Source organism: Podarcis cretensis (assembly GCF_951804945.1).
Source record: "Podarcis cretensis genome assembly, chromosome: 16".
NCBI classification, from domain to species: Eukaryota; Metazoa; Chordata; class Lepidosauria; order Squamata; family Lacertidae; genus Podarcis; species Podarcis cretensis.
Genome location: NC_137186.1, coordinates 16,058,275 through 16,080,598, shown reverse-complemented (window position 1 = coordinate 16,080,598; position 22,324 = coordinate 16,058,275). Strand labels below are relative to the sequence as shown.

The 22,324-nt window shown below is 50.2% G+C and overlaps 1 protein-coding gene across 1 annotated transcript in view; it reads right to left on the bottom strand.

The window, feature by feature from the left end:
- Window positions 1-21,682, bottom strand: part of PYGM (glycogen phosphorylase, muscle associated) — a 28,596-nt gene extending 6,914 nt beyond the window's left edge. Inside the window, exons 1-13 of the mRNA XM_079956583.1 lie at window positions 21,314-21,682; window positions 12,861-12,962; window positions 12,629-12,707; window positions 11,486-11,721; window positions 10,438-10,549; window positions 9,132-9,214; window positions 7,086-7,229; window positions 6,024-6,116; window positions 4,523-4,669; window positions 3,082-3,245; window positions 2,169-2,283; window positions 1,112-1,213; window positions 290-437 (exon numbers count right to left, since the gene is read on the bottom strand). Coding sequence (XP_079812709.1) covers window positions 290-437; window positions 1,112-1,213; window positions 2,169-2,283; window positions 3,082-3,245; window positions 4,523-4,669; window positions 6,024-6,116; window positions 7,086-7,229; window positions 9,132-9,214; window positions 10,438-10,549; window positions 11,486-11,721; window positions 12,629-12,707; window positions 12,861-12,962; window positions 21,314-21,556 — 1,768 coding nt within the window. The 5' untranslated portion in view covers window positions 21,557-21,682. The remainder of the gene's footprint in view (window positions 1-289; window positions 438-1,111; window positions 1,214-2,168; window positions 2,284-3,081; window positions 3,246-4,522; window positions 4,670-6,023; window positions 6,117-7,085; window positions 7,230-9,131; window positions 9,215-10,437; window positions 10,550-11,485; window positions 11,722-12,628; window positions 12,708-12,860; window positions 12,963-21,313) is intronic.
- Between the last annotated feature and the right edge of the window lie 642 nt (window positions 21,683-22,324).

The following is a 22,324-nucleotide window of genomic DNA, read 5'->3' as shown; positions in this document are numbered from 1 at the left end:
ATAAGAGAACGAGGGAGGCATTCATGGTGAGTTCCGGCACCTCTTTTTCTAGAAAAATAGCACTGCTCCTGACTCTCCTTCTCTCTGCAGCATACCCCACCCCCTTCTCAGCCCTTCCAAGAGGGGGGGGGGCTGGTGACCACTCAACTCAGCCCCCTCCCTGGAGCCACTAGTTCCCAACCCTAATCCCAGCCAGTCCCAAAATGTGGAGTTTGTGGGTGGGTGTCCCCACTTCCCCCAGGGGAAGGGGACATCAAGGGGATCAAAATAGGCAGAGCCCCCTACTCACGGTTGTAGAGAGTGATGATGTGGAGGCAGTTGAGCAGCTGCCTCTTGTACTCGTGAATCCTTTTCACCTGGATATCGAAGAGAGAGTTGGGGTTGATCTTCACTTTGTACTCCTTCTCCAGGTAGGCAGAAAACTTCAGCTTGTTCTCCTGATGTGGGAGGGAAGGCAGAGGGGTGTGAGTTTTCCCAGAGCACACCCCCCAAAACACAACTGCAGACACAAGAGAAACCCCACAGGGCCCAACAAACAAAAGGGATATTGCTGCTTACTAGAGCAAGACTTTTGATTCCAGATTCTCAAACTGTATCACATCCCCCCAACCCCTATCCAGTGACTCTCTTCTGCCAAAGAGGGGGGGGCACATTATCGGGGGGCACCAAATACAGAACAGGACAGGGTGGGGGACTACATAGCCCGCAAGTGTCCTGGACCGGGACATCCCATTTGTTTATCAAAAGAGCACAGAGGCCATTTGGGTTGACATGATCTCATGTGATTTTGCGGGGCAATTCCCCCCCCCCAAAAAAAATCGCTTTTCCCCCAGGCCCACCATTCTGTGCACTGCCTCCAAATGTACATTTGCGGGCAGTGTGTGTGAAGAAAATACTTTGGGGGGGCTGGGGGAGTGCAGTGCAAAATCACACAACCAGAAAAGAAAAAATTATGCAATAGAAAAGAGAGAGAGAGAATATGAATCAGCAAAACGTAAATATGTGATGAACTATGTCCTGTATTGACTCAATACAGGACACAGCATTTTACATTGTAATACAAACTACTACCACCAGCCCAGCCCTGGCCCATGGACCCCTTATTCCTCACCTGTTTGACTTTCGCCACGTCCCGGATGAAGCCTTCATCTTCCACAAAGTTCAGGAGTTTCTTCAGCTGATCCAAGTCGGAGATGTAGTCTTCCCCAATGCGCTGGAGGAGGAAATGGGAAGAGAAAACTCACCACAAGCCCCCAGGAAGTGTGGAGTGTGGGGCACGCACCCTCTGCAACAGCAACCAGAGAGGCACCCCCTCCTCTCCCCTCTGTGCTGGCCGCTTTCCCTCACCCTTCCTGTTGGAACAGTAAGATTTACGAGTGTCCCGAGGCTTCACACAAGGCCAAACCTATCCCTGGTTTTCAACACTCTGATCAGAGAAGGTGTGAAATAATAATCGAAAGCACCACCAAGCCACATGCAGAGGGTCTTTCTGATGTGCCATGTAAGGGCCACAGCCAGCTCATCTCAGGACCAAATGGGATGTGACAGTTAATTGCAGGAGTGCAGCTGATGGGCACGTGTTTTGTTATGGAAACCTGCAAACTGAGAGGAAGCTTCCCTTAAAATGCAAATAGCAGTCTTTGGGGAGGCAGAGAGAGAAAGGGTTAAATTCCACACACACACACACACACACACACACACACACACACATATATACTTCGAACACAGCAATTAATGGCAGGCCCAGTTTGGCCATCCGATTTGGGCTTCCACGTGAGGAGGGGTCCCTTAAGCCAGAAGAAAACTAGCCCACAAACTCAAAGGTATGGATGCAAAAATTAATTTGATTCTATAATGCCAAGTGGAGGGGTACTTAAGAAATACAGTGGCATTTTATATCCAACAGATTTCAAAAAATCAATACTTCCACCTTTACACACATACACACACACACACACAGCCTTAATCTAACTGTAACTGAGAATGTTGCATTAAAATGCCATTGAAGAGACTAAACGTCCATATTTTGGCAAGTGAATCAAATGTGGGAGCCGACTGGCCCAAAATTCTTTGTTTGTTTTTCAAGTGAAACCTCCAAGACTTTGCATTTGGCTGAATGGGGAAAATAGCAAAGCCAGCAGGGAGGGCCTCATCCTGCTCATCTTCACCTCGGCAATGATTTCAGCCAGCCCTGGGTTGCACAAGACCAGCCAGCGGCGGGGGGTGATGCCGTTGGTTTTGTTCTGGAATTTGTGAGGCTCAAACTCATAGAAGTCTTTAAACCTGGAAGAGGAGGAAGAGGAGAACTGCAATTAGAGGCACTTGTGGAATTTGATGGACCAACACTCTGGCAGTTTCATATGTTCATAATGTGGGAATGTTCAGGGATGCAGGAGAGGATATATTGTGAGATTATATCCTTATCCAGCTTGTGCTAACAAGTTCCCAAAATATCAGCAGAGTAAGACATTCCCCTTTTTAAGTTTGCAACGGTAATGTGTGCTCAGGTTCGCTAGAACCTCTATAATAATTACTCTGGTAATTTCCCCTTTGTTCCCCCTTAAAATACAAGACATGACACAGTCTTTTATAAAAGTATAAAAACAGTTTACTTACATTCTGTTCACAATCGGATCCCAGAAGGCAGACAGGCTTAATAAGGTAATATACATTTAGAATCTATCTTATAGGAAGATAGTCCCTTTCTCCTCTCTTTGCTGGGAGCCAAGAGAGCATCTTTAGCAAATGTTACTTCTTCGAAGGAAGATGGCAGAGAGAGAGAGCAAGAGGCAAGAGAGAGATGGCTGCCCTGCCCTGTGCTTTTATCATTACCTGCACAGGTGAGGCCACACCCACCTCTGGTCACATGTGGAGGAAGTCTGTCCCAGGAAGTTTACCTGCTGGCTGGACAAACACCCCTCCCCATGTCTAAACATGTACACTCTAGGAATGTTGTAACTGACTGCTCCTGTGTTTTACATCCCACACATAACAGCCACCCAACAATGTGTCACGGGACCAGAAGAGGGCAGGAAAGGAAAGGGGGGGTGAAGCCTGCCTGCCGTGGGGCAGAGTACGTACACGGTGGCCTTCAGGATCTCAGAGTGGATGCGAGCCACGCCATTGACAGCATGGGAGCCCACAATGCAGAGGTGGGCCATGTTGATGCGCTTGACGCTGCCTTCCTCCACCATAGACATGCGGCGCATGCGGTCGAGGTCCCCGGGGAACTTGGCATAGACTTTCTGCGGAGACAGAAGGGTGCCCCAAAGAAGACGTTAACACCCATTCCCATTTATAGGGCCCACCCCCTCCCTCCCATCTCTGCTTCAAGCCCAAAATTTCAAGCACAGAACCAGGGTTTGAATTAGAGCAGGGTTTCCCAAACTTGGGTCTCCAGCTGTTGTTGGACTACAACTCCCATCATCCCTAGCTAGCAGGACCAGTGGTCAGGGATGATGGGAATTGTAGTCAGCTGGAGATCCAAGTTTGGGAAACATTGAATTCGAGGAAGTGGAACCAACCCCCCCCCCCCGACCAATTTGCTTTTAAAATGCCACCGGAGAGAGAGATGATTTAGCAAAAAGAGTGGGGATAGGAGTGTGTTCATTCAGCACCCCCCAGTTTTCTGTTGCCCAACAATTCAGGCACTGAGTGGAAGTGTCCTGAGGGGTGCCTTCCTTACTCAGCCCTCAAGCTCCTTCCCCAGAGGTAGATGAAGGGCCAGGGCCAGATTAAGACCTTTAGAGGCCATATGCACCTTAAAGATTTGGGTGCCCCCATATATACCTATTTCAAAATATGAACAATAATAACCCGCAAAATATAATTTTTCTTTTTCAAAATGAATCGAAACCCACAGTAAGATGGAAAGTATTGTTTGTGTACTTGCACTTTATATTTGAAAATAATTATTTTTTCCAATTGCAAAATCTTTGATCAGATCTTCAAAAACAAACCTTACATCACACATCTGCTTCTATACATAGTACAGTGGTACCTCGAGTTAAGTACTTAATTCGTTCCGGAGGTCCGTTCTTAACCTGAAACTGTTCTTAACCTGAAGCACCACCTTAGCTAATGGGGCCTCCCGCTGCTGCCGCGTCACCAGAGCACAATTTCTGTTCTCATCCTGAAGCAAAGTTCTTAACCCGAGATAATATTTCTGGGTTAGCAGAGTCCGTAACCTGAAGCGTATGTAACCCGAGGTACCACTGTAGAGATAAGGCATCATCCAGCCTTCTTTGTTGCAATAGTTGTTCTGTTGTGATTTTTTAATATACTTCAGTGGAGAAAGTGAATGCCCAGACAAGCAAATTTGTGACCATTCATGTTAAAAATCCGGCAACGAGGAATTTATGCGGTGCCCTCCTTCCTCGATGCCCTAAGCACATGCTTATTTTGCTTAATGTTTCATCCAGTCCTGGGGAGGGTGCTGGGAAGGCTCCCCCCAACTCCTCACCCCCACTCCACCCGCCCCCAGTGGCCTCCCTTCTCTCCCACCCGGGGCTATTGAACTCACATCGAGGAAGCGCTGGTTGATTTCATAGATGATCTCCAGGTGGCGGGGCAGAAGGGCCTCAAAGAGGTGGACAGGCCAACGCTCCAGAGCCTCTGGCAGCACGGTGTGGTTGGTATAGGCACAAGTTCGCACTGTGACATCCCAGGCCTAGAAGGGACAGAGAGAGAGACTGAGAGAGAGAAGAAGCATCAGCCCTTGAGCCAAGCCAGACCAGCTCAGGAGAATCCTGCTGCCTGACCGATTGATGGTGGCTCTGCAGGGTATTCAAAAGGGACCGGAAAACAGTGATGGAGAAAGCAGGTAAGAGAACCCAACCCCACACTGCAACCCCTGGGGTATCCCTGGTGAGGAGGAGCACAACCGTGAAAGGGAGACCCGGTTAAAAGCTTGTTTCTAACAGGACTGCCTCCTGTTTCCCTGACATGCCCCTGGAACAGGAGGACACAGGCACAGGCCAATATACCCTTTCAATACCACTACTACCAACAATGTTTTTTAGAAAGGCTGTTGGGAAAGGAGCCCAAAATAAAGCCACCCTCCCACCACACCCCTTTCTGCCCTGCTGGTCCAGGCCTGACCAGGCTTTTGATTTTGTGGTTTCTCTGCCCACCTGGTAGGATTGTGGGACCTGAGCCTTTCCCAGGGTTTCATTTCAGCCGGAGCTACCAAGGGGAAGGGGTCTGTGTTGGATCCTAGGGTTCGTTTTTGGAAGGGGTAAGCAGAGGCACTCTTTGAGCACCCCCAGAGAGCCTGTCCCTCACATCGGAGCAGCTGCAAGGAGCCCCCAGGAGCTGTTCTGGGATTATGTGGAAAGAGCCAATTCTCCGGGCGTCCCTCCTATGGGAAACCTGCCTGGCTCCCTCTCTCTGCCTGCCTGCCAGCGAGCCTCACTTGCCAAGCGCAGGGCTCCTTTAGAGAATGTGTGCTGGAGCGAGAGGGTGCTTGAGACACCCAGGGCCACCAGCTTCCCCCCTGCCTTGCCTGACCCCTGCCTGGGACCCTCACAAGATGAAGATGCTTCTTAAATATTCTTGTCTTCTCGGAATGTTTTGGTTTTTTCCGTAGGGAATGTTCTTTGGCTTTTTAGCAGGAACACTGATGTGTTTGGTTTTTATCCTGCTGAAAGGTTTTGAATTTGCATCGTTTGTAGCATTTGCATTTGCATGATTGTATTTTTGTGTGTATCTGTATTTGTGTGTATCTGGGAGGGTTTTGGCCTGACAGGCAGCACATAAATAAACAACAACATTAACATAACATTCCTCTTCCTGCTGTCAGAGTTTCCTTTGGCTGTTGGGTCCCGTTTCATTTAGCACTCGGGTATATATAAATGCATTTTATGATTGTGACTTCACTGTCGTTTTAAATAGTCATAAGCTGCCTCCTCATGAAAAGACAGTCTAGACATTATTTACATAAATAAGCTCCGTGGGGAAGGATTTCTGCATCCGTCCACCCTGCTCTGACACCGACCATTGCTTAGAGTCCAGCAGCTCCTCACCTTGTCCCAGTCCAGCTTCTCAATGTCCACTAAAACCCTCATGAGTTCTGGGATGGCCAGGGAGGGGTGGGTGTCGTTGAGCTGAATAGCAACCTGGAGGAGGCAAGGAAAAAGAATCAGGTAGAGAGGTCAGACTGGAGAAATCAAGGCCGCCCTGTGGCTCCCTTCCCTTGGTGCCCTAAGCACATGATTACAGTGGCGTAGCGTGGGTTGTCAGCACCCGGGGCAAGGCAAGTAATTTGCGCCCCCTAACCCGTGGATTTGCGCCCCCTAACCCTACCCCTAACCCTAACCCCCAGATGTTGCGCCCGGTGCGGCCGGCCCCCCCTGCACCCCCCACACTATGCCACTGCATGATTATGTTGCCTTAATGGTTAATCCAAGGGACACAGGTGGCGCTGTGGGTTAAACCACAGAGCCTAGGACTTGCCGATCAGAAGGTTGGCGGTTCAGATCCCCATGACGGGGTGAGCTCCCATTGCTCGGTCCCTGCTCCTGCCAACCTAGCAGTTCAAAAGCATGTCAAAGTGCAAGTAGATAAATAGGTACCGCTCCGGCGGGAAGGTAAACGGCGTTTCCATGCGCTGCTCTGGTTTGCCATAAGCGGCTTAGTCATGCTGGCCACATGACCCGGAAGCTGTACGCTGGCTCCCTCGGCCAATAAAGCAAGATGAGCGCCACAACCCCAGAGTCAGCCACGACTGGACCTAATGGTCAGGGGTCCCTTTACCTTTTAATGGTTAATCCAGCCCTGCTCCCACCCCATTGCAGAGTCCCCATGGGAGGGAGGAAGTGTAACTGCCAGGAGCCCCCCATTTCCAGATGAACCTGGCTCTCCCTCTGGCCTCTGCACACTGCTGAGTGAAAACAGGCAGGCGAGGGAGCAAGGGAGGCCAGCTGCCGATCCTTGTCACCGGCTGCCACTTCTGCCAAGCCCAAGGGACAGAGAGGAACAGCAACAGGCGCGGAGGAGACATTGGCAGGCGACTGACAACAACGCTGGCCCCAAACACCAGGCCAGCCTGCACTCCAAGCCCCCATCAGAGAAACCGGCCCCGCTACCTTGTCTGGGAAGGCATCAAAAGAGGTGCGGACGGGATCGCGGCTGCCAAACTTGGAGGACTTGAAGCGGCGGATGATGTCTTGCAGCGTGGCGGCCACGACAAAGTACTCCTGCTTCAGGCGCAGCTCCTTGCCCTCAAAGAACTGCGGAGGAGGGAGGCAAGGGGAACCCAAAGGTCAGCACAAGGAAGGCAGGGGAGGAAGGAGGCTGGGAGCCCTCCTCCCCCATTCCCATAAGCAAAAAATGAGCATTGTGGCAACTTAAGAGCAAAAGCCACATTTGATGAAAAGACACCACAAGTTGCCTGGCCCCGCAACCTACTCAGTTGCCATATTTTGAAGAGCAAAAAAGAGGACACATTTGCCGACTTCTGCTTTTAACTACGGAACGCTCTGATGACTCTCATTTAAATACCCCTACTGTATGTAGCCTATAGAAGCTGTGATATATTGCTAGTAACAGCATTCTTAACTTACAACAACAACAACAACAACAACAACAACCTCATCATCATCATCATATTGCTCCCTCGCTTGCGACATGGAAGTACTTGGGCTCATGAACATACGTGTGCACTGAAAAAATTATTAAACTGTGCATATGGACTGTCCTTAAGGGCAGGGGCTGTTACCTCTTGCCCTCTCAGACCCCTCCCCAATATCTTGCTGCTGAGTCAATGTGCTTTTAGTTCAGCCACAAGAGGACAAATTTATACAGTATGTAGATAGTTTAAGATGCTGTCCTGTTGTGATTCTCTGCGGCAGACTAGCTTAGCTGGGTGCCTTAGATCTGAGTCTAATGCACTAGGGGGAAAAAATATTGGGCTACTGTAAACAAACAAAAAAAACCACAACCCTGGACATTTTGCCAAATTTAAAAAATCCACCCAGACAGATTTTACTCCTGAAAAAGAGGACATGTTCGGGAAATAGGGGATGTATGGCAACCAGACCTGGAAAAGAGATGTGTCCTAGAAAAGGAGGACGTATAGCAACCCTAGCAGGGGGCTCCCCTTCTGAAGTTTGTCCATATCTCTCAAGAAATTGACAGGTGCTGCCCAGGATCCCATTGGGAGCCAGGAGTCCTGGGTTCTAATCACTCCCACTCTACCAACAGACAGAACAGCAGCAACAGAGGTGGAAAACAGAAAGACCTTTGGAAGTAAGGCTCCCAGGGTGTACCATTTCACAGTGCATTTGTTCCGTCTTTCGGCAATGTGATTTCTCACTATAAAGTTTACAACGTGTTTTCCTGAAACATTTTTTTGATGTGTCTAGATCCAGCCTCAGAGGCAGGAGAGGGCAAGAGGCAAGCTGCTGAAGATTCCAGGGAGTCTCCCCCCTTCTTCTGCAACCAGCTCCCCTCCTCCCGGAACACACAGAGAAACGAAGACAGCAGAGCAAAGAGAGACAAGGTGAATAAGTCTCAGATTGCTGGGAGTGGTGGGAAGGCAGGGTCCTTCAGTCCTTGCAACTGCCTCATTGAAGGGTTGCTGTGATCACGAGGCCTGCACTATTTTGGTTTCTTAGAATAAGGAGCTAACTTCACTGACACCAAGCGTTTTTTAATGCTCACCTGATCCTGGCGCCAGCTCCTGACACCAGGTGGCACAAGAGAAGACTGGCTGGGGGCTCAAGAACAAGAGGGGAGAGCTCTGCTACCTTGCCTGCTGCCTGGGGAGGTTGCCCCATGCTGTCCAATGGCAGGGCTGGTCCCTGTCTCCTTCTCCCCCTCATCTCACTCACACTGCTGCTCTGGAAAGTAACGCCTGGGGGGAGGTACACCACTTTTATGCTGGGCCGTCCCAGAGAATACTGGAGACCACAAACTGGGAGCGCCTGGGCTTGGTCCTTCAGCCAGCATAGGTAGGAGAAGAGGGCTCAGAAACCACCTCAGACCCTTATTTTCTTCTGCTTGCTCTCATCATGTGTGGTATCAGATGCAAGTCTAGCCTCTACATTAGTCTCCCCCCAACTTCCTGAATAGACCTGCACAATTCTGGAACATTCTCTCACACATCAGGAAGCTGAAATTACAGAACTTACGTTGTCGTTGGGATACAGGACCCGGGAAATGTTCTCAGCCAGGTTTCTGTCCAGCACTGCCTGGATGTAGCCACCAACATTAACTGGGAGAGAAAGGGAGAGATGCAATCTATTCAAATGGGGCAAAAGTTATACAAAGCGGTCAGAAGCTGCCTTGGAGGGGGCTGGGCTAGATGACCACCTGTGTCCCTTCCAACTCTATAGTTCTATGGTTATAAGTCAGCCTGTTTCTGTAGCCAGCTCAGTGCTGCCTGCTCTAACCAGCAGGAGCGTTCCCAGCCTGACTTGGTGGTGGGAACTGAACCTGGGACCTTCTGCATGCCAAGCAGGTAAGCTCACGAAGAGATGGGAAGCCACCTTAGAGCAGGTCGTCCAGCCCAGAGCATGGCGCCTGGGTTCTCCAGGGTGGTCTCAGGCAGGAAGAAGGGGGGCCTTTTCCATTACCTGCTGGCACCTGGTTCTTTTCTTAAGCCGAAAGATGCCAGCAGAGGTTCTGCATGCCAAGCAGGTATTCTGCCACTGAGCTATGATGGCCCCTCCCCTAAGTGAGGTGCAAGGAAACATCTAAGGATGTCTTGCACCCACAAATGCTGAGTTCTTGTCAGTAGCCAAACACACACTGAGAGACAGACATATGGAGTGAGAGAGGAAGGAGCTTCCTGTCTAGCAGGCATCTATAGCCTTCTCCTCCATTAATTTGTCCAGTCCTCTTTTAAAGCCATCCAAGTTGGTGGCCATTGCTGCTTCCTGTGGCAGGGAGTTCCACAGTTTAGCTGCATGAAGGACTTTCTTTTATCTGTCCTGAATCCAACATTCAGCTTCTTCAGATGTCCAAAGTGTTAGGAGAAGGAAAACCTTTTCTCTATCCACTTTCTCCAGACCTGAAAGGCAGGAAGCTGCCCCACACTGAGTCCACTGTCTACACTTACAGGCCCCGGCTCTCTAGGGTTTCAGGCAGGGGGTGTTCCCTGTTCCATGTGGAGACGCCAGTGGGGACTGAACCCAGGGGACCTTCCACATGCCAAGCAAACGCTCTGCCTGCTGAGCCACACAAGGCCTTCTCGGTAGTGGCGCCCACCCTGTGGAACACCCTCCCTTCAGATGTGAAGGAAATAAGCAGCTATCCTTTCTTTAAAAGACATCTGAAAGCAGCCCTGTTCAGGGAAGTTTTTAATATTGAACGCTGTACTGTTTTTAACACTTGATTGGGAGCCGCCCAGAGTGGCTGGGGAAACTCAGCCAGATGGGGGGGGTATAACTAATAAATTATTATTATTATTATTATTATTATTATTAATCCACTTACAGTCCTTCAGGTTGAACTCGTTGGGCGCCCGAGCAGACCACAGCCGCATGGTGTTGACGACGTTGTTGCGATAGCCGGGGACGGGGGTGTCGTAGGGGAGGGCAAGGACCACCTGCAAGGCAAGGGGGAGGGTTCTGAGCTGGCCTTGGGGCTGCCTGCTGAGCACCCACCAGCAGACAGCAAACCTGGTCAGGCTGCCTGGGATGAAGAGGGACACAGCAGCAAGACCCCCACTCCTGCAAGAGACTAGGAGGGCCTAGGAGCAGGGGGGCACCTAGAGATTGCCATGGTTGGCCACTGCCAAGGGCACAGGCCCAAGGTGTGTGTGCAAAAATTGCACCTCTCCACTCCGGCTCGAAGTGACTAGGAGCTCACCCACTCGGCTGCACACTGCCCAGGCTGCTCCGGGCACAGGAATCTGGCCGCTGGTGTGGGCCATCAGAGCAGCCCTGTAGAGCCCCCTCCCCAGTTGGCTGGTGGTGCTATTTAAAGTGTGGGCAGAGCACCAGCAGAGCTTGGAGGGAAGAAAGAGCAGGAGGCGAGAGTTGCAGGAAGGGGGGGGGGACGCAAGGAAGGAGGCAGTTGGGAAAGGAAGGAGGGAGGCAAGAAGGCAGGCAGACCGATGGAGGAGGAAGTGGAGGAAGAGAGCAGAGCAAACCCAACCTTGATGGATGTGGAGGAAGACACTGGCAGAGCCCAGAACGCAACAAAAAGCAAACCTATTGAGTTTTTGGTCCATGGTCTCTCCAGGCTTCAGAGGCGCCAATTTAACTCCTTGCCAAGGGCCCAAAGGAGCCTTGGCCCCCCTAGCTATGAGCTCAGCACCATTTCTGGCCCTGGCAAGCCACGCCAGGGCGCATCTGTGCACATCTGAGCACACACACCCCATATTTGGACTGGGGAGGCAGAATCCTTATTAGCATTGTTTATTAAATTTCTATGCCACCCGTCATCCGAAGGTCACAGGATGGTTAAGCCATATAAGAACACAAGAATACAAAGCAAAACCACCCTCGCCTTCCGGTACCCTCCTCTCATTCCTACTGACCTGGGTGTCTACCCATTTCACGCCATCCTGGTCATGCTGGACGCGGCCGTAGAAGTGCACGGGGATCATGTACTCTGGGCGGGCCTTCTCCCAGGGGTTCCCATAGCGCAGCCAGTCGTCAGCCTCCTCCACCTGCCAGCCCCCACAGATCTTCTGGTTGAAGATCCCAAACTCATAGCGGATGCCATAGCCATAGGCTGCCAGGCCAAGGGTGGCCATGGAGTCCAGGAAGCAGGCTAGTTGGAGAAGGAAAGGAAAGGGTTAGTGGAGCCAAAGGGGGTTTGGGCTGCATTCCTCTTGGGCTTCCACAGGAATGGATGGATTGGTTGAGTTCAAAATTATGCCACTTGCCCACAATGGGCTGCTGGGCCTATAGCGGCTTACAGCAAACATTAAAAGTGTCCAGATACAGAGCATTGGAAATACCATTACAGGATATGTCAGTATAGGACTAATTTAGCCAGCCAGTCCTGGTGATCATCTAATGTTTATTGGATGGATTTTCCCCCTAAATTGATTTTTGAATTCTGAATTTATTGTTATTCACATTTTATACTGTATTTTATGCTGTTTTTTGTTGCATCAATTAAGTGTTTTAAATTTGTTGTTAGCCACCCTGAGCCCGGTTTTCTGAACCAGGAAGGGCGGGGTATAAATAAAAAAATATTATTATTATTAAATTTTAAAATGGCAAAAAACATCAATTTGGCAAACGCAAGGGAAAAGGAGCAAGCTTGTTTTCTGCTGCTCCAGAGGGGAGGACCTGAATCAGTGGACTCTTCTGACAAGGAAGGAAATCCCTACTAAACATTAGGAAGAACTTTCTGGCAGTAAGAGCTGTTTGACAGTGGGACGGACTCCATCAGGAGCTGGTGGACTCCCCTTCACTGTCAGGGGTTCCTTAACTCTGATTCCTGCCCTGCAGAAGTTGGGATAGATGCCTCTCGGGGTCCCTTCCCATTCTATGATTCCATGGGACAGCCATGTTGGGAGGAGAAGGAAGACCATCAACACACGAGTGCGCTACCCAGATCCTTGGCAGCCACAGGAAGGCCACGGTCATCCTAGCCTCACCGGGAGATGCTGCCAGGGAGAAAGAGGTGCTTGCAAAGCAGGGACTCAGCCCCTCCTCTGATGGCTCACCTGCCAGGCGCCCGAGCCCTCCGTTACCCAGGCCAGCATCTTCCTCGATCTCCTGCAGCTCTTCCATGTCCAGGCCGAGCTGTTGGACAAAAGGAGAGTGCGGAGGGGAGAGGGGGTTGAATTAGCTCAGATGGGGGTGGGGGGAAGCCCCTAGACCCAGGAACCTCCCACGCCTCCTTGGCCTATCACAACCAACCACCTTATTCACACACACACACCCCAGTCCCCAAACCTGGTAGGTAGCTTCATCGCAGGCATTCTGCAAGGCCAGGTTGACCATGGTGTTCTGCAAAGTGCGCCCCATGTAGAACTCCAGAGACAGGTAATAGATGCGCTGCAGGAGGAAGAAGATTGAGGAGGAGTTTGGGAGGAGCAAAGGTGGACCTGTGAGCTTGTGTTGTGTTTACGTGAAGGAACTGTGCGCTGCCGTCTCCCACGGAGAGGATTAGATTTGGATTGTTGTTCTTATCACCATTGCGTTGTTTTTATTGAACAAGATGTTGCGCCTTGGTCACCTTCGGCTTCTTGTTGTTTCGAAACACAATAGATTTTCTTTAGTTCCGCAAATATAAATATGGCACCGAGAACAATACTTTTAACTCTTTTTGAAATAAGTATTATAGTAAACTAGAGCTTAGTACCGGAAAAGGTGGCTGGCAGATTGACAGGTAGGAAGGAATATTCATAGGAAAAAATAGATACAGTGGTACCTCAGGTTAAGAACTTACCGTATTTTTTGCTCTATAAGACTCACTTTTTCCCTCCTAAAAAGTAAAGGGAAATGTGTGTGCGTCTTATGGAGCAAACGCAGGCTGCACAGCTATCCCAGAAGCCAGAACAGCAAGAGGGATCACGGCTTTCGCTGCGCAGCGATCCCTCTTGCTGTTCTGGCTTCTGGGATTCAGAATATTTTTTTTCTTGTTTTCCTCCTCCAAAAACTAGGTTCGTCTTGTGGTCTGGTGCATCTTATAGAGTGAAAACTACAGCAATTCGTTCTGGAGGTCCGTTCTTAACCCGAAACTGTTCTTAACCTGAGATTCTGTTCTCATCCTGAAGCAAAGTTCTTAACCCAAGGTACTATTTCTGGGTTAGCAGAGTCTGTAACCTGAAGCATCTGTAACCTGAAGCATCTGTAACCTGAGGTACCACTGTATATAATTGGACATATATAATAATTCCATAATAGTTTACATCATCCCCAGTAACGTATCCAGGCAACCATTTTCTTGTATCTTATTTCACCAAGACATAACAAACATGCCCCACTTTTCCAGAGGGGCTGTTGCAAACTAAAGCCTAAACCATCATTGCTCAATTTACTGTGCCTCATTCGTGGCAGCGAGACTTTGCCACGCAGGAGGGAAGAAGCAAATTCATTGAGGGTATGCGTGGTCAAGGCTGGAGGCAGGATCCCACTCCCTACTGGCTGAGGGGCTCTGGGGAGCAGGAGAAAAGCCCCACTGCTTTGGGGGCACTCGAGACATGCCGCTGGCATGAACTAAACACTGGTAGAACTCCCTGGTGCACCAGCAAAATGCTACATGGGTGCAGCTGGTCCACCTGCCAGTGCGGAAAGCAAGTCACAGATGGGGTGCAGGGGGCAAGCAAGGGCACAATCACTTATCTTTAAAACGCTTTGTTCATTATTGGCATAACGACGCACCCTCTTCTTCAGCGGATATGGCCCATTTGTTTTATAGCTCATCAATACCAAATTGTCTGTATCATTCCACACATGCCGGCTCAGAAATAAAGACTCAGTGTGCAAAATTAAGGAATGTTAGAAAGAGGTTGGAATAAAAGTAGGTGGTTTTAGCAGAAAAGATATAAAGGATTAAGTAAAAATGAATTGGTGAAAGAAGGGAACGCAAAATTATAATATATTAAGATAAATTATTAAGATAGGAAAAAATGGGGAAGGATTTGCTGAAATACCTAATTGAACTAGAATACAAAAATGGGAGGTGTGAGGAGGTCAAGGAAGTAAGCAAATGAAAATAAGTGATGTAAAGGTTTGATTTGTTTTTTGTTTTTTGTTTTTCTTTTCTTTTCTGTTTTTGGATGGTGTTTGTTTTATAGGTATTGTTTTCTCTTTTCCTTTTTTGATTGTTACTTATATTTTTTCTTTTTTTTCTGTAACCTTTTAAAAAAAATCCTAATAAAAATCTATATAACAAAAAAGAAATAAAGACTCAGTGTGATCAACACAGCTAATCCCAGGTAAGTACGTCTAGAACTGCAGCCTTATTTCACAATTTGCATTTCTGTTTCATGATTTGAAATTTGTAATATATAAAGCCTGCCTGAGCCACTGGCTGAAAGCAGCAGATGTGAGCCACACAGCCCCTATTAAACTGCCTTATACCAAATCAGGGACGCAGGTGGCGCTGTGGGTTAAAGCCTCAGCGCCTAGGGCTTGCCGATCGAAAGGTCGGCGGTTCGAATCCCTGCGGCGGGGTGCGCTCCCGCTGCTCGGTCCCAGCGCCTGCCAACCTAGCAGTTCGAAAGCACCTCCGGGTGCAAGTAGATAAATAGGGACCGCTTACCAGCGGGAAGGTAAACGGCGTTTCCGTGTGCGGCTCTGGCTCTGGCTCTGGCCAGAGCAGCGATGTCACGCTGGCCACGTGACCCGGAAGTGTCTCCGGACAGCGCTGGCCCCTGGCCTCTTAAGTGAGATGGGCGCACAACCCCAGAGTCTGTCAAGACTGGCCCGTACGGGCAGGGGTACCTTTACCTTTACCTTTTATACCAAATCAGGCTATTGGCTGATCTAACTAAAAAAGAAAATAAAAAGAAAAGGAGGCTCCAGTCCTTGCAGTTTTGGATAAAAGGCTGATTTACATAGGGACACAGTGAGTCATTGACCCATATAACCTCCATATGTTATTGGACTACAGCCCCCATCAGAGGCGGATTTAGGGCAGTGTGACCAGTTCTGCCGCACTGGACACTGAGCCTAGGGGGCGCCACAGCTACAACATAGTGAACTGAGCAGAACGGAAGGCGAGAGGATGGGAGGCACAAAATTTTGGGTGCTGTGGGAATTTGAAAGACCAAAGTCTGCCGCTGCTTCCATCACCCAGTGTGGGGGGTGCTGGGGGGGCCGGCCGCACGGGGCGCAACATCTGGGGGGGCGCTCGCACTCACAGCTCTCTGCCCCTACCTGGCTCACGGGTTAGGGGGCGCAAATTACTTGCCTTGCCCCGGGTGCTGACAACCCACGCTACGCCACTGCCCTTGGCCCTTGGCCCTTGGCCGTGCTGCCTGCAGGGGCTGATGGGAGGCACCACATTGCCTACCTCTGGTCTACACAAACTTGCAGCAGCTCTCCAGCCTTACAAAAAGAAGTCGTTTCCAGCCCTACCCAGGGGCTGAACGCAGCCCCTGCTGTGTGCCAATGGTCCCTCCTGGGAGCACAGGAAACTGCCTTGTATCAGAACAGGCAGCTTGTCCAACTTGGCCTCCAGGGGTGACACACAGACCCCTGGAGATGCCAGGGATCAACCGTGGCCCTTTCTGCCCACCTGCCTGCCTGCCAAGCAGGGGCTACAGGTCCCTCTCCTGACAGTTCCCCTCTATTCTACCAGGAACTTAGGCGGTAGCTGTGTGGCCACTTCTGCATTGCAAAAAAGAGAGATAAAGGCAACATCTCTTTTTGGATGTTATAGGTGCAAATTTAGAAATATTATAAGTTACATAGAAAAGTAATGCATCTCACCCACAACAGACCAGCCAGCCTATGTGCCTGCTTGGTTGCTCTCTATATTGCATTCAGTGCTATTTTAATAATAATAAGGAGGAGGAGGTGGTGCTGAAACTCACTATGAATACCCCACTTATAATGGCAATGGCACCCACCTGAGAGGTGCCGGAACTGAGTTCTGGCTGGGGGGGGAAAGCCCTGATTGCATTTCTAACCCACTATTTTTCAGGAAGAGCTCAAGGTGACTTACATGGTTCTTTGTCTCCTCATTTAACTCCCACAACAACAACCCTGTAAGGTAGGTTAGACTGAGAAGCAGTGACTGAGCTCAAGGTCACTCCCCACAGAGCTTCAGGCAGAGGGCCTTCTCAGTAGTGGCGCCCGCCCTGTGGAACTCACCCCCACTAGATGTCAAAGAAATAAACAACTACAGTACCAGACTTTCAGAAGACATCTGAAGGCAGCCCTGTTTAGGGAAGCTTTTAATATTTGATGGATTACTGTATTTTAATATTTTGTTGGAAGCCGCCCAGAGTGGCTGGGGCGGGGTATTATTATTATTTTTATTACTTCATGGCTGAGTGGGGATTTGAGCCTTGGTTCTCCAGGTCCCAACCAGACATTCTAACCACTAGGCCACACTGGGTTCAAGGCTTCCACCCACTTTCTGCCCAGCTGCTCGCCTTTCTTGCAGTTCTTTTAGATTTAAACAGAACTTGGAAGAGGACTGTCCTCTGTGAGGTAGGACACTCGGCCACATGGTACTTGGGGGGCCAACCAGCCATGGCTGGGTTCAGCCCAGGGTGGATTGGGAAAGGGTGTTATAAGGATGGAGATAATGTAAGCAAAGCTCTCTGAAGTTTTAGAAAACACCACATCAATATATTATCTTTATGTAGTATTGTGTCAGCATTGTTAGAGGGGATTCAATTTGGCAAGCAGATCCCACCTCCTGATAAGCCCAGCCTCTCCTCATCTGGATCAGCCTGTATCCAGTAAGGAATGCCTCTGAGATATTCAAAAAGCAATGTGAGATAGATAGATAGAGATAGAGATAGAGATAGAGATAGAGATAGAGATAGAGATAGAGATAGAACAGGCAGCAAAACTTTACAAAAGTTTGTTCTGTTTTAGGGCACATTTTCTTTGGGGGCGAAAATAGTGTTACTGTAGTTTGTTTCTCAATGGCTGGCTGACACAGGCCAGCAGCAGAGAAGCAGGCAATGCTAGTAAATGTGAGTTTATTTGCAATGCTATCCTAATCTCGATTCCTGGATATTTTGGGAATTGGGTAGAGTTACTCAGGCTGCAGCCCTTGGCACATGCGCTTATCACGTAAGCCTGGGTTTAGGAATGAACGCAGAAGGACTTTGCTTCTGAGCAAAGATTCGCTAGATGGTGCTGTCGGGGGGGAGGGGAGGCACTCTGTACATGCCCAGAGGCACTCTGCTTTCCTACTCCTACACATATTCTGTCGCTCCACTTAAAGTGCTCATTGCAGATCATTTCCCCGCACTAAATGTGCGACCAGAAACATTTCTGAACAGCAGGATTCCCAGTGTGGTCAATGCCTGGGATAGGACATCCTGCACCAGCTGAACTCTTGGCATTCTCCAGCTGAGTGCTTGCAAAATACTCATCCCCTCAAGAAGAAGCTCCATCTAAGGAACCTTTGTTGGTGCCCAGGTTTACTACCACGACTTACTAATCATTAGCAGAACTAATTTATTTATTTATACATGTGATCTACAGCGTACCATTCCTCCAGTGAGTTCAGCCCTGCTTGAATGCATACGCGTACTGCAGATACTATTAGCTAGCTTGATTTCTCTGAGTATGGACCCTTACATAATCAAAAGGGCACCAACCATCCAAACTAAGGAAGTATCTGCAGGGTTGGGGAAATGCAGAGTTTGCAGAAGTACAGAAAACATTTATTAGAGACCCCACTCTGCAAAAACAAAGAAACAAACATAACCACAGCCAAATAAGAACTGTACACGATATAATCAGAATGCTATTGGAGGGGCGGACCCAAAGGAAGGAAAGAGAATGTGCTGGAAGATGGCAGAGCTGATCGGCTGGAACCCTGAAGTGCAGCACATGCCACACTGCAATATTTTGTTGCAGGCTCCCTACTAATACTACTACTACTACTACTAATAATAATAATAATAATAATAATAATAATTTATATTCTGCCTTTTCTCCATTGAGCTTAAAGCAGTTTGCAGGGTTCTCCCTCAATTTATCTTCACAACAACCCTATGAGGGAGATTAGGCTAAAAGAGAGACTAAGGTTGCCCAGTGGGCAGAGTGACTGAATAGAGCATGGGTAGGCAACCTAAGGCCCGGGGGCCAGATCCAGCCCAATTGCCTTCTCAATCTGGCCTGTGGACGGTCCAGGATTCAGCGTGTATTTACATGAAGAGAAGAGAGTGAAGAGAGCAGAAACCAACAGTTTTTACATGAATAGAATGTGTGCTTTTATTTAAAATGCATCTCTGGGTTATTTGTGGGGCATAGGAATTTGTTCATTTTTTTTTTTCTTCAAAATATAGGTCTGAGGGACAGTGGACCAGCCTCCTGCTGAAAAAGTTTGCTCACCCCTGGAGTAGAGGTTTGGAGCAAAATCTCTCCTGTCCTCTGACTACTCTGGTCCTCAACTTAAAGTAAATTTACTGCAGCAGTGGCAGCATCATGGCTCCATGAGAATGACTTCCCCCCAGTGGCAGATGAGATCCAGCCTCCTCCACACAGCTGGAACAAGCAGAGCCAGAGTCCAGGGCAGGTCACCTGGTAAGCTCTGGGTGGGATCGAGCCCCCTTGGCATTTCTCACTCCAGATGAATCCATGTCCTCAGAAATGACTGCGGCATTCTGAGCATTCTCAGAGGCACTCCTATTGTTTGTTGTTTCATACGTCTCTAATTCTTAAACCCCTCTCTGTAAATGGGGGGGGGGGGGGAGCTAGCTAATGAGTAAATGGGTTTCTTTGGAGAGCTAGCAGATATAAACCAAAGAGTGGAGATTGCAGGGAAAGAGCAGATTTTGGCTAAACATCAAGGGAACTTTCCTAAAGGGAAGAGCTCTTGGCCAGTGGGGCAGCCTTGCCTCAGGGGGGTCGTGAGTGCTCCTTCTCCCTTCCTCTCCTTTGCTAGAGCTACTTAAGCAGAAACTGGGCAACCAGCCACCAGGGATGCCAAAGTCCAGCTTGCACCCTGCGCTGAGGTGGGGGTTGGGATGGATGACCTCCCAGACCCCCCTTCAGACTCTTACATCCTTTGATTCTACAGTCTGGGACTCAGCCACAGCACTGGTGTGGTTGCCAGCACAAACTAAGCCCCTTTTTGAGATACTGGGAATGAGCAGCAGGCAAGGAGGCATCGCAAAGGAAAGGTGTTTCCTCTGGCAGAAGGAATCTGCGGCCAGGTACCCCTCCAGAACCAGAACGCAAGGCCCACCACTGCTGCTGCTGTTCCTCCACCGGCCGGCTGACCTTTCCAGGCTCCACAAAGCCGAGACCGGCCCATCTTGGGTCTGCTTCTGTCAGCTGTATCTGGTGTCCTTCCCCCGGAGCCCTGGTGCTGCTGACACAGGCCTATCCCGAAATTAAATGGCAAAAGTTCACAGCAAATGTCAGGCTGGGCTAAATTTAAAGAGGACGGGGAGGAGCTGCCTCCCCTGGCTGGGCCCATCCCTTTGTGATGCAGAGAGAGACCCCACCTCCACCCCCACCCCAGCCTCTGGAAAGCTGAAATTGGGGTGGGCGGGGCAGATCTCCTGGATGTTCAAATGCACCTGGGTGTGCAGAATGAAAGTTTTTTGGGGGGGGCTGCTTTGCCTGGTCTTTGAACCAGAAGCCAGGTCAGCTTAGTGACCCACACAGAACATAAACTATGGAACTCCCTGCTGCAGGAGGCCACCCACATGGATGACTTTAACAGAGGAGTAGACATATTAATTGAGTGGGGGGCTGTTGATGGCTGCTATCCATATTGGCAGAAGGCATCAATGCTTCTGAATACCGCTGAATGGAAAATGGGAGAGGGGGGGTTGTATTCCTTTCCCACACCTGCCACCTGAGGACTTTCTTCCTGCAAAGGGCTGGAACCTTTGGGTGGAACACCTGCTCGGCATGCAGAAGTTCTCCCCCTAACAGACCCCCCAAACAGAAGGGGTTTTGCCCTCCAAGCTTCAAGTGGGCGTCTTGGGGCTTTTTGGCCCTCCATCCCGACCCGCGGATGGGAGCAGGCGGCCTCTCTCTCCCGCAGGCGGCGGGGAAGCGTCTTAAGCAGCTATTAATACCCCCGACCGAAGACTGGCTTGGATACCCCGCCTCCCCTGTCGCCCCGCCCTCCGAAGGGGCAGCTTCGACACCTGGAGCCACGGGGAGCGAGAGGCCGGAGCTTGCTGGAACTCAGACATGCAAAGGGCACGGGGGGAGGGGGGTCCGGAATAAGACACCGGGAGGAGCGTGGGGGGGGGGGGGAGAGGCTGACACCAGTTTGAAGAAGGCACGGAGTGCGAAAGGTCAGGCAGAAGGCAGACGCTCCACAGACAGTACTTGAAAGAGCACCCCCCCCAAAAAAAAGTATTCCCCCTCCCCAATCCTTCCTCCCAGGTCACCGTCTAGTCTCACTGAAGGAACGGAGTAAACTCCTTGCTCCCTCCCCCAGCCGACTTTGGAGGTGGGGGCAACCCTGAGCGGACATCCACACCCCTCCACCGGCCCAGGTAGGGGCGGCAACTTAAATAAAATATGGGGGGGGCAAGTAAGCACCGCCCCGTATATTGATCACATGACGGAGCTCACCCATACTATTTGAATGTCAATACCCCCATCAACTTGTGGGGGGACTCAAATATTGGGGGGGGGCGCCTATGGGCCCAGGGTCCTCCCTCGGCTGGGGGCCACCAGCCCCTCCCCCCTCCGGACCTCTCCCCCCTTCCGCGCTCCTTTGATCTCCTTCTCCTTCCCACCTTGGGGTCCTTCTCGTAGTAGTACTGCTGGGTGCGGATCCATCGCCCGACGAGGTGGTCGCGGACGGTGTGGGCGAGGGCGAAGTAGTAGTCGCGCGGGGTGGCGACGTTGCGGTCCTTGACGAGGGTGAAGTGCAGGTGCCGGTTGAAGTTCTTCTTCAGGTCCGTCACGTTCTCCACGCCCGCCAAGCCCCGCACGCTGATCTGCTTGCGCTTCTCGTGGTCGGACAGTGGCCGAGACATCCTGGCGGCAGGGAGAGGGGCGCGGAGCGGGCGGCTAGGCAGATGGCAGGAGGAGGACTCGACGGGGCGGGCTCCGGGGGCGCTGCGCTCTCCGCTTCGGCACCAGCAAATGCGCCCCAAGCCCCTCCCCTGGGGCGCTATTAAACCCCCGGCCCCTGCTGCATTATTCAGGAGGGGGGAAGGACCTCCCCCTCGTGCCTTCGACCCCGCCCACGCGCCCAGGGAATCCCTCGCGCCTCCTGGGGAGAGAGAGCCCAGAGGCTGCAGCTCTGAATCGGGAACCACTGTGGTACCTTGGTTCTCGAACTTAATCCGTTCCAGAAGTCCGTTCCATAACCAAAGCTTTCCAAAACCAAGGCACGCTTTCCCATAGAAAGTAATGCAAAATGGATTAATCCGTTCCAGACTTTTAAAAACAACCCCTAAATCAGCAATTTAACATGAATGTTACTAACGAGACCATTGTTCCATAAAATGAAAGCAATAAACAATGTACTGCAGCCACACAATCAATCCATCAGTAGCTGAACTGGGTTCCACACAGTCACAAAAACAAAACAAAAAGAACTGCAAAAACAGAAACGCAAAATAAATAGCAAAAACAGACCTCAGCAACACTCAAAACAGAAGTGTGGCACTCAAAGCGGAGCATGTTCAGCTTCCGGAAAAAAGTTCGCAAACTGGAGCAGCCACTTCTGGGTTTGCAGTGTTGGGTTCCAAGTTGTTTGAGTACCAAGGTGTCTGAGAACCAAGGTACCACTGTACAGT